We start from the raw sequence: 12,001 nt of genomic DNA, 5'->3' as shown, positions 1-12,001 counted from the left end.
CAGGCTTGGGTGTTCATGTCAGTCAGTATGCTAGTATCAAAGACTAAAACTAAGATTTTGTCCCTAATTCTATTTCATTTTAGTTTGTTTTGTTAGTACACAGTACGGTTTTAGTTAGTTTTTGTTTTATTTGTAAAGCTTAGTTTTTATTCAGCTTCAGTTAACTAAAATAATTTTTACATCTTTGTTATCTTGTTAGTTTCAGTTAACTATAATAACCCTGGTCTAGTATACTGTTTAGCCCTGACGTTAGAAGCTCTGTCTGAGCTGTATCTGTAACACGGACCATGAAAGGCACTGTGTTGGTCTTAAATTGACATTTCAGCTGGGGAAGCCGATGCAGACGTGGGTTTCAGCTTTATTCAACCACTGCCACTGTCCCACTTTGTTTGGACCTCCGTATAGCTGGAGAGTAGTGACAAAGGGCAATGCATTGATCGTGTGACAGATGGGCTTTTGTGTGAAATGTACGACTCACCACCAACATGACCTCCAGCGTCACGCGTAGAGTAGTGCGTACGGGTGGGAGTTGTCTGGTGAAACGCATTGTTGTGTTGGGGGATGAGCAGTTGGTAGTGCTGCTGCTGTTATTGCTCTTTGCTTCTGGTCGACTGGGGCTAGCGAGTGACTCTATCCTATGAATGGTCCCCCAAAGCAGATAACTAGGTGTTCTCTGTGAATTTTAACATCGAAACCCCACATGCACCCAACAAGCATCTCTCTCCTTTTTATTTGCATTTGAAAGCCCCCCTCCGCCCGTTGGATGAGAACATTGCGTTCGGATATAGAGCCACTTAGCAGGCCGTATTGCCATTGCTTTGTAAGGCTGCTGGCTAGCCACCGTCTTCTCCAGCTAGCAAAACTGTTCGATCCAAGGTACGTGCTCTGGTTTAATTTGCTTACTGTTGCTTTATTTCCAGACGTAGATGACTCACACAGTGGATGCGCAAGATATGCGAACAGTCTAACACGTTTGATGAAAATTAACAAATGTATTAAGGGCTTTTGTCTGGTTTGACGCCACTTGCTTCGTGTAGGGGGCGGTTAGCTCCTAATGCTAGTCTGCTGCCTGGCTAATGTTATTGTTAGCATCTTGGCCACTTTGGCTGAGTTGATACGAGAAAAAAAAAAAACAATTACATCCCTGTACCAATTGTTCAAGTGTTAACTAGTGTGGAGTCGTGTTAGTGCCCTGTGTGGTCGCCTCCCACTGCATTTAAATGCCCTATCTCATTGATAAAACTAACGCACAGCAGGCTACTACTTTACAGATCACAACAGAGACACTTTAACATGACTAGCATTCAGTTTGGAGACATGATATCAATGAAAGATACCTGATGCTCAACTCAATCTGTGCTATAGTCGGTTAGGTTGGAAAAGGAAAGATTTAATTCTCAAAAAAGGGAAAAATTAGCACATTGACAAAATATTGCTACTGCTCCAATTACTATTAAATTCCAGGTTACACAGAGTTTTAGAGACTATCATGGCATGAACAGAATTTATCTTTAACACAGCCTCAGCCCATATTTATTTTAAACTTTTCGCTCTCCGAAGTTGGAGTGACATGAATCCATATCTTTAATTTAGCTCTTTCCCCACAAAAGTAATAAGTATTTCAGCTGTTTCCACAACTTCTTAGTTAATTTGTCATTGTTTGAGGATAACTATGCTGGTTTTCCTGCTGTAAAGAGCTGGTTTCAGTCATTTCATATGAAATGAAGTAATTACCTTGAGAAAATCAGCACTGGTACTCCAAAACAGCAAGGTAGACACGTCAACATCTTTAGAAAACAACAGAAATGAACTTATCAGTGGAAAACCAAGTAAAATATGTGGATGCATGCTTGCTTAGTGCTTCAATAGAAGTTGATGTAGCATTGTGGGAAATTAGTACCAGCCAAATGCAGGTATTTTTAAACAGTGTCGGGTGAGCTTGCTAAACCTACCAGCCACTGGGGCAGGTAAATAAAAGTAATGTAACAGCTGTATCAACCATTTTTTGTATTACAGGGGTTGCCTTACCTCACCTGCACAAACTCACTTACTTTCCCTGTGAAAGTTGTGCTTATATCTATTTTAATTTCTCATGTGCAAACACTAATAGTAATAATGATGACAATAGAATGATTTTTGTGACAGCATGAATTGAATACAGGTTTTCTGCTTGTTCCTACCAACTTCATAACCAGAACCGAGTGGATCTACTCCCTCACTGACCAAAAAACCCGGCGTCCTCCTGCATGTGTCAGAACTGCTGTCAAATGTTTAAGGTCACCTGTGTGCAGGGATGGTTTGACTCAATATCATATGAGTAGTACTGCAGCTGGTGTGTTTGCTTAAGGTGTCTTTTAACTAATGTTTCACTCATCTTGTGTTCAAGATAGTTAAATAAGATTGGAATTCTGACACCAGATTGCAGGAATCATGCACAAAATATTGAAATTCTTGCAAGTCAGACTCTCAAAATGCAGGAAATGCCATAGAAACGTTTCACTGTATTGAATAGCTTTTAAATTGAATACTATAAGCCTTGATTATGGTGTCATTATTTTTATTGTTAGAATAAAGTGGCTGGTAAACATTTTTTTGAACCCATCAGCCATAATGGCAGGTAGGCCAAAAAAAGTTTATTTCCACCCCTGCTATGTAGTCTCAATAAAGTACACTACAGAGCTAAGGTATTTTACTGGGGCCCATTTTTTATTTTGTTGACTAAAACTATGGCTAAATATGTTAGTCAACTGTCTTTTTTCCCATGATGAAGATAAGACTAAGACAGGGTAAAAATTGATCTTTGGTGATTAAAACTCTGGTGAAAATTAAGTCTAGTTTTTGGCACTGACTAAAATGTTAGGGATGGACCTTTGGTCATCAAAATCTACTGTGCATTAAAGCCTAGACTGTATTTTCTGTGTATTCAAATCATGTTAAGCATGGATAATGAATTAATCTAAATGTTTAGCATTTAAGTGTATTCCAGAATCCAGTTGACTGAATTTAAACAAAGAAATAAAAGGCCATTAATAAAAGTAAGGACTAAATGTAAGGGAATTTTATTGGCTAAAACTGGACTTAAATGTATCTGAGTTGTCCCTGACTAAACCTGGGCGAAAACTATGAAAGTTAAAAATGGCAAAGATGTGACTAAAACTAATAAACAGTCATTCTTAAGACTAACACTAAGACTTAATTTTAAAAAGGGCTGCCAAAATTGACACCGCTGAGGCCGTTGAATTTTCTTGACCTTGACACACAGCCTTCACCTGCCCTGACTGTGTTTAAACGTATCTTACCCTGATGAAATACATTAAAAGTCTTACAGTTTTCCTCGCTCTGTGTCTCCACAGCAACACGGAGCAGCAAGATGAAGAAAAAAGCTCGGCAGCACCGGGTTGCGGTGCCGCAGAGGCCGCCATCTCCCATCAAACCTTCACCCAACAAACAAATCTTGACTTACGCCCAGGCGCAGCGAATGGTGGAGTTCGATATCGACGGCCGCATTCATCGGATCAGCATTTATGACAAGCTGGACGTGATCTCGGACGATGACCCTGCAGTGCAAGAGATGATGGAGTGCACCAGCAATAAGGAGAACGCGGAGAAACCCCAGCAGCAGGTGCTCCTGAGATCTGTCAGACTAAAAAACAACCAGGAGAAGAGAAATGCTGCACTGGGGATCACTGGTCATGGAGAGGGTGTGGGGCATAATGCAGGAGCTAATGCCGGCCCAAAGCTTCCAGAACCTAAATTTCGTATAGTAGAATATAATCTCCCTGCAGTTCCTAAACGTCAAGCTACATATTATAAATTTACAGAGAAGACAGAGGAAGAGCTGGATGAGGAAACAGAGTATGATATGGATGAGGAAGACTATGCATGGTTGGATTTGGTCAACGACAAAAGGAGGAGCGAAGGAGTCGGTCCAATATCTCATAATGTTTTTGAGTTTCTTATCGATCGCTTTGAGAAAGAATTGCACCTGGAGAGTCTCGATCAATGCAGTGAAAAGCATAGTCCTGTTGACGAGGACGCTGTCTGCTGCATATGCATGGATGGAGAGTGTCACAACAGCAATGCTATCTTATTTTGTGATATGTGCAATGTGGCTGTGCACCAGGAATGTTACGGTGTTCCATACATTCCTGAGGGCCAGTGGCTCTGCAGACACTGCCTCCAGTCACCCACCCAACCTGTAGACTGCATACTTTGTCCCAATCAGGGTGGAGCAGTGAAACAGACAGATGATGACCGGTGGGGCCATGTAGTGTGCGCCCTCTGGGTACCTGAGGTTGGCTTCTCAAACACCACCTTTATAGAGCCCATCGATGGTGTCAGCCACATTCCCCAAGCCCGCTGGAAGCTCACCTGTTACCTCTGTAAAGAGAAAGGTGTTGGGGCATGCATACAGTGCCACAAAGCCAACTGTTACACCGCCTTCCATGTCAGCTGTGCCCAAAAGGCTGGCCTTTTCATGAAGATGGAGCCGATCAAAGAAGTAACAGACTCAGGAGATTCCATATACTCTGTAAAAAAGACAGCCTACTGTGGAGCCCATACACCTAATGGGTGTGTAAGGAGGCCGCTCACAATCTATGATGGCGCCAAACCCAAAAATGGACTGTGTAAAAAAGGGGGAGCTGCTGGTCAGTACAAAGGAAAGCAGAAGAAGAAGAGTAAGAGTAAGAAGCCAGAGCCTGAACCTGAAAGTGAAGATGCAACCCATGCTACAGTGCCTAGTTTTCCTGCTCACAGGTATTACTTTATCAATGAAAGGATGTTTGTTTTTTGTTACATGAGATGCCAATTTTTTATTTATGGCTGCTTTTAAGGTACTGATGAGTTTTTTGTGATTCAGCAAGGGATATTTTGTTCTTCTGTAGCCTGAAAGGACATAGCAGATGTGAAAAAGTTTGTGGTTAGATATGAGAGTGAACACAAGCCTTTCTGACCATCATACTTTCCTAACTCAGGAAATATCAGCTGGTTCACTTCTAAACGGTAGCATACACAGCAAGCTGCACTCTTCTACCACTATCTAAGATGTCCAAAATTTCTCCACTTTTTTGTTGGTGTGTTAAAAATAATACAGCTACCATAGTTTTTATTGATTGCATTTAAAAGCTCTGAAAACTAAAAACACAACAACTTTTCATATCACTGGACTGCAGGAGAGGAGTAAATCCATCATACGTCTCGCCTGCAATTTTTAGTAGTTAATCCAAAAAAATAGCTTATTGAATATTGGCAGCATTCAGTTTAGCCAATGCTAATAAGGATAGTAGTGAATATAATTGCTGTTAAATCCTTAAACTTATTTCCTTTAAGGTTTTAAAAGGGGGAAGAAAGTGCACAACTATTGTACTCAAGTAAAAGTACAGTTACTCCATTAAATTTACTGAAGTAAAAGTAGAAGTACTGGTCTATAATGTACTCAAGTAAATTGAAAACATTTGATTTGAAGTTAACTTTAAGTACTGAGTAGCCACTGAAGAGTTGAAAAGTAAAATCTGATCTTTCCCTATTGGCTTTAACAACCAGAGAATAGATATCTGACTGGGTTGTTCAGGGAACGTCACACCTTTAAAATACACAGCAAAATTGAACGTGTCAGTATTGGTGCACCCTACATGTGGTTAAACTAGTGTTAGATAATCGATAGTATGACAGAGCTGTAGTACCTCTTGACAATCTGTGGTAAGAAAAGAATAAAGCAGAGTCAACCTCTGCAAGGCAATTCATACTGATGAAGACTACACACTGTATCCTTTAAGACAGGGGTCATCAACTCCATTTTCACAAGGGCCAGCTTTTTCTTGACTGACGCTGTGGGGGCCGGATAATAACAGGAAACAGAATCAATATTTTCATCTAATTAAAGTATAATTGTAAAAATATTATTTCCTTCCAAATTAATGGAACTTAAAGCCTTTAACAATGAGATCAGCCCCTGTCACCTCAACTGCAGACAGCCACAAGTGGGCAATTGGGATATCTTAGCTACATATTTCTGGGGCCCTCTTGATGTCTGTCATGTGTGATGCTAGTATGCTGTGTTGTGATTGGCCGAAAACAGATCTGTGAAGAGCCTTATGTGCAAAATTATTGCAAAAAACTGCAACTTTAATCTAGATACCAGTAATAAGTATGTGTTTACTATGCCAAACTACAGAAGTACTAGTGGGCTTCTTGTCTGATAAGCCACTAGGTTGAAGGTTTTCTTTAGACTTCAAGACAGAGAGTTAAAATACAGCATGCCATATTTTGCCCTCTAAAATTTTCTGAATTTAATAGTCCTATGGGGGTCAAATGGGAAGCTGTGGGGGGGCCTGATGTGGCCCCCGGGCCTCCAGTTGTTTATCACTGCTTTAGGACCTTGGTTCTCAAATGTGGGGTTAGAAAGCAAATTTTCAGTGGGTGGCTGATGTATGCCTGGAAACAAAATAAGTGGCAAAAAGTCTATGGTGTGCTTGTTCTTGAAGGAAATGTCTTCATCTCTTTGTTCTTTTGCATTGCTTTTGTTCCATTTCATATCCAAGCTGCCCCATTTTTAAATAGAAATAGTTATGATTAAAAAATGTAAGGCATTTGGTGCATGATTTGTCATAGAGGAGGTTGTGGAAAGTCCTGACGCTAAACAGGAGAGAGCCACTGCTTTAGGAGCATCTGAAGTCATAGGTGGGACGCTAACTCGGTGGATAACCTCACTCGTGGTGCAAATGTGTCTCACATTAGAAAGAAGAGCAACAGTTGAGTTAAATGGCCCTCAGTGTTGGAGCTGCTTGACAGTGTTGATGTGTTCAGGCTGTAGAGTCAATTAATCTAAGCACTGCTCACTGCCATTTCAAATCTGGGGGGCAGAACTTCCAATCATGCCCTAGTTCAAAGTGTTAACATTTATTTTATATGTATTTATATCCTTTTAGATGTTTTTTGAGGTGTATTAATATTCGTTTAGATGTGTTTGATATGTTTAGATGACTAAAAGAGTCATTAAATATGAGTAATGCTAAAGTACCAACTGTCCAAAAAACAGATAAATCAACACTCTGTAGTGTGGAACCTTACAGACACAGTAAAAGTGTCTTTATTGACTCTAACTTGACTACACAGGTTTTGCGGTGTAAGAAAGCAAAATATTTGGAACGCTTTTCATCTAGTGTCCTCTAGTTTACCACTACAACCTCCAACATCTTCAGTAAGTTTTTTATTAGAACTGTAATCTTTGTTAAAGTAGTATTTCTGGTATAGCTTTTGTGTTTGTGATCATTATGTCATGGCTGCCAGATTTGACCCCGCTTGGTGCATGTCTTCAACCATCTCTTTCTCCCCATATTTTCTATCTTTCTTGGGCTGTCTTATCTAATAAGGGCAAAACCTCTCAAAATAATCATCTCCTCTTTTCTCCTCTAGGTTACAAACCATTCTGAACCAGGTGTCAGTGCAGAAGAAAAAAGCGTTTGTGGAGCTGGTCCTAAATTACTGGACACTGAAGAGGCAGTCAAGGAATGGGCTTCCCCTCATCAGACGCCTTCAGACAAGCCTGCAGACCCAGAAGAATCCACAAGCGGTTTGTTTGTCTGTCAGTCCACCGCAGGAGACATTAAGTCTTCATTTGCCTACTACAAAAATACCAGTAGATTGTAGAAATGTAAATATTTGTGGTGTTATTTTGTCACACATTTGGTCAACTCTACTGAAACCTCGAAGGCAATGCTTTGGAGTCATCCCCTTATAATTCAAGTTCATCATTTTGTTTTTTTTTTCTGTTGATTTTTAATGGGGGGATCTTTTATTTCTATATCTTCTGTAGAAACAGAACGAGGAGGAGACTAGGGCACTGAAGGAGCAGCTGAAGGAATGGCATCGTCTCCGTCATGACCTGGAGAGAGCCAGACTGCTGTTGGAGCTGATCCGCAAGAGGGAGAAAATAAAGAGAGAAGAGGTAAAAGAGGAGAATTAAAATTTAAAAAATCAATGAAGTAGTTTAAAAATTAAAAATCTGTGTCTTCTGATGCAGTTGAGCATACAACAGGGGGTCTGAATTAATCTTGGCCCACTGTATTGCAGTCAATGTCCTGTCCTTTATTTACAGTTAAAATTTGCAGTGAAGTAGGTCTGTACAATATGACAAAAATATAGAGTGTGAAACATCATTTTTTAATTTTATGTAGTAAAATATGAACAAAATGAATGAAGGACTTTATTTCAAAGCAAAAATTATAATATATAATATATTATTGTATATTAAATTAAAATGAATCAAAAAGGAGTTTTTGTAACCTATAAATTGGCATCAGTGAATATGAGTTCTGTAGATAGCTAGCTTGAGCTTCATCCAAATGCATCAAAATATTGTTATTGTCAATGCATTTTAATGATATGCATTTTGATGCCTATTTTGACCTTTATCAGTAAGGTAAACATACAGGTTGGAATAAATAAAGGCTGATTTACGACCTGATTGGGGCTTTTCCATTGCAAAGGGAGGCTCGGCTCGACTAGGTTTGACTCCGCACTGCTGCCCAGCACGCCGGGAGTTTTGCTTTTCCCACACAACTGAGCTACCTACTGTAAGCTACTGTACCTTTAAATGTGCAGTGTGTAAAATTGGGACTATCAACATCTAACAGTCAATTCTGGAGTGTGATGATCATTTCTCTGGTGATAACTGTGGGAACCAGTGAAGTTTAAAAATCAATACATGCTTAACTGTTATTTGGTTCCTTCTATGGTGTCATAGAAACAGGCAAAATGCAAAAATCCAAGATGGCAGTGTCCTTGGAGGGGACCCTCCCTATGTATGAATAAAAGGCTTATTCTGAGTTAATTTAAAACATAAATTTAAGAAATGTGTTATCAGATGTCAGCACTAATTTAGATCAATCTACTTATAAATGTTATGTTTCATTTTAACCAAGCTTGTTTTGCTAAATGTTACTAGGCTAAATATTACACACTGTACCTTTCTAAGCCCTCTTCGATCTCATCCAGTCTGATCTCTACACTGTCTGACTTTACAGCATGCTTTACTAGCACCATTTGAATATTTAAGACTGTCTCCATCGCGTGCTAGAATGTATTTGTCGTTGAGAAGGTTCAGACTTTTGTTTTTAGTAGGTACAGAAAAATTTGTAATCCTGGTCCGTCCTGATTTCACTCATCAGTATGACTCAGGCTGTGCACATAAATCTTGAGTTTTGATACGGTGTCATAAACGTTTCAATCACAAAGTGAATGCTGACATGAGACCACCACTGTTAAGGAGTTGTAGTCAGTCCAAGGAGAGGCAGGGATTAAAGGTATCTGTGGGCTGAAAATTGGCACACTTGTGGGGCTTCTCACTACGGCTTTTGGCTGTGCCGAGCCAAACCAAGCCATGCTGATTTGCTTTTCCTTCAGCAGTTTGGCCGCGCCGCGCTGAAAGCAGGACAGCCCAACCAATTTGCTGGGGGGATTTACCCCTTCTGCTACTGATACTCCCCCACCATGATGATTTTTCACCCCACAGGGAGACGGGGAGATACGTTTTATCTCTGCTGTCTGTAACTCTGTTACAGCTGTGTCAGCATTCACTTTATGACTTAGATATTTATGACAAAAGACAAAAACTCTGCATACTGTGGTCTGATAGTTGCACATGGCTTCTCACACTTCTCACAATGAGTGAGATCAGGAAGGAGCAGGCGCAGATCCAGGAATACACCTTTTTTCACACCTACTAAGAACAATAGTTTGACCCCTTGCCCTTCTTATAGACAAATTCTAGATCAGTGATACTCAACATGTGGCTCTTTTGTGATAATTTGTGGCTCTTTTATGTCCTACTTTTATATTATATTCCCCTAGAAAATCTTAAAAAGGGAAACTTTTTTGCCCTTTTTCACAATTTTTTGCCTCTTTTCACCCATTAAAGCTAATTTTTGCCATTAAATACAATTTTTTCTAACTATTTTGCTAATTTTTTTCCACTTTCCCCTCCCTATTTTTGCCATTTGTTGCCCATTAAAGGTACCTTTTGCCATTATATACCCCTTTTCCTATTTTTGCCCATTTTTTTGCCACTCTTATCCCATTTTTGCCCTTTTTTATCACTTTTTTTGGCCATTTTCCCCCATTTTGACATTAAATGCCATTTTCTCCTATTTTTCTACCCATTTGCCACTTTTACACTATTTTTTGCCAATTTAAGCTACCCTTTGTCATTTGATACCACTTTTTTCCTATGTTTTGCCCATTTTTGCCGCTCTTGACTGCTTTTGCCCATTGAAGTCACTTTTCACTCATTCTTTTGCCATGTTTTTGCCACTTTTGGACAATTTCTTGGCACCTGTAACTCATTTCTGTCACTTCTCACCCATTTTTGCTACTGTCTGACCCTTTTCCTCCTCATTTTCACCCTTTTTCATAAATTTTTGCTGCTTTTTGAACATTTTAACCACCTTTAACTTATTTTTATTGCTGCTTTAACCCGTTTTTGCTACTTTTCACCACTTAGATTGTGGCTCTTGCAAAGGTGTTTTTCAACAATTTGGCTCTTTGGTTGAGCAGGGTTGAGTAACACTGTTCTAGACTTTTATAAAAATAAAATACTGGAGATGTTGGAAACATTTAGCCAATGATGGAGTCTGTCTTTAATTTATCAACTAGCACTAGTAAAGAATGATGTTCTCACTGCCCAATCCAAAAATATGATTGTGTTCATTTTCTGCTCTTTAGAGACCCACAAATCAATAATAAGGAGACTGTTCTTAAACTTAAATGCAGGAAAATCCTCTCATTTTAATAATAAGTGTGAATTATTGTTTGTTGACTGGTCGGTTGGGGGGGGTAGTGTGAAAGCTCGCAGTGCTGTCGAACTACAGTTTGATTTTTGCTTGAACACGATGTAAAGTCATTCAGATCAGTGTAGAGAAATCGGGGAGGGCTCTAAACAGCATCATCAGCTCTAGACGCGCCCTCAGACGGGTAGTTTGGCTGTGGTAGAAAAGCAAACCCCCTACTGTGCTGGGCTGCCATGCTGAGTCAAGTCGAGCCGTGCCATGTAATGAAAAAGCCCCATTGGAGCCGCAGCTGGCTCGCTTTGGCCCTGCTCTAGAGCAGGAGCATTATCAGCGCGGCCAAACTGGTGATGGAAAAGTAAATAAGCGTGGCTCACTTTGGCTCGGCACTGCCAAAAGTCACAGAGGAAAACCCCCTGATGTCAGTCTGGGCTGAAAAAGAAGCTTTTTTTCGACTGAAAAATTCTCAGTTGGCTTCTGGCATAAAGTGTGGTAAAAGACTTTAATCTGAATAAATACAAATTTTGTGTTGCAGATCAAACAGCAGGAAACCCTCCTGGAGATGCAGCTGACTCCCTTCAGTATTTTGCTACGAGCTCTCTTGGACCAGATCCAGTCAAAAGACCAGGCCAGGATTTTTGCTCAGCCAGTCGATGTCAATGAGGTGAACTACTGTTGTAGCGTTGTCTGTAGAGAATTTGTATTATCTCTGTTCTTGGGATGCCACTCAAACACCAAAACCATTTTCCTTTAAATCATCTCTTAAACAAACAGTCCTGAGTTGACATCCAGACATACTTCCTGTTCAGTGCTCAAACTGGACTTTCTGGTTTTCATTTTTCAACGGCTTGTGTCATTTTTAATGCTGTGGACATGATACAAGGTCCCTAACACTAGTGTAGGGGCTCTGTTTTTCCAGCAGTGAAATAATTTGATAACATCTTTTTTTTTTTTTTTTCAAAAGAAAGGTGTGCAGAGGAATCCATGAGAAAGCAAGCTACAAGTCTCTTATGTTATTTTCCGAAATCTTTTAGAGCCCTGACACAGCAAACAGACCTCTAAGGGAGACTAATGACAAGCCTTTGCTCTCCCTTGTATCCCCACACATCTGTTAAAAGCTTCTTTAACACACTTTAGCGAGCAGACAGCTGCTCAGGCCGTGTCACAGTATCTGATCAGAGTGACTCGAGTTATAAATCAAACTCAATTCCCAGTGA

General features: G+C 40.0%; 1 protein-coding gene across 3 annotated transcripts in view; it reads left to right on the top strand.

Annotated features, from left to right (window-relative positions):
* Nucleotides 1-565: 565 nt before the first annotated feature.
* The window catches only part of brd1a (bromodomain containing 1a), a 30,458-nt gene continuing 19,022 nt past the window's right edge, over nucleotides 566-12,001 (top strand). For 2 of the 3 annotated variants that reach the window (XM_041780735.1, XM_041780737.1), the window contains exons 1-5: nucleotides 566-876; nucleotides 3,354-4,758; nucleotides 7,417-7,585; nucleotides 7,817-7,948; nucleotides 11,320-11,448. In XM_041780735.1, coding sequence (XP_041636669.1) covers nucleotides 3,371-4,758; nucleotides 7,417-7,585; nucleotides 7,817-7,948; nucleotides 11,320-11,448 — 1,818 coding nt within the window. In that variant the 5' untranslated portion in view covers nucleotides 566-876; nucleotides 3,354-3,370. The remainder of the gene's footprint in view (nucleotides 877-3,353; nucleotides 4,759-7,416; nucleotides 7,586-7,816; nucleotides 7,949-11,319; nucleotides 11,449-12,001) is intronic. The other variant, XM_041780736.1, reaches the window with a different exon arrangement.

This window comes from Cheilinus undulatus, linkage group 23 (genome assembly GCF_018320785.1).
Source record: "Cheilinus undulatus linkage group 23, ASM1832078v1, whole genome shotgun sequence".
Taxonomy (NCBI): Eukaryota; Metazoa; Chordata; class Actinopteri; order Labriformes; family Labridae; genus Cheilinus; species Cheilinus undulatus.
Note: the sequence above shows the minus strand (reverse complement) of the source record. Positions and strands in the feature narration are given on the sequence as shown.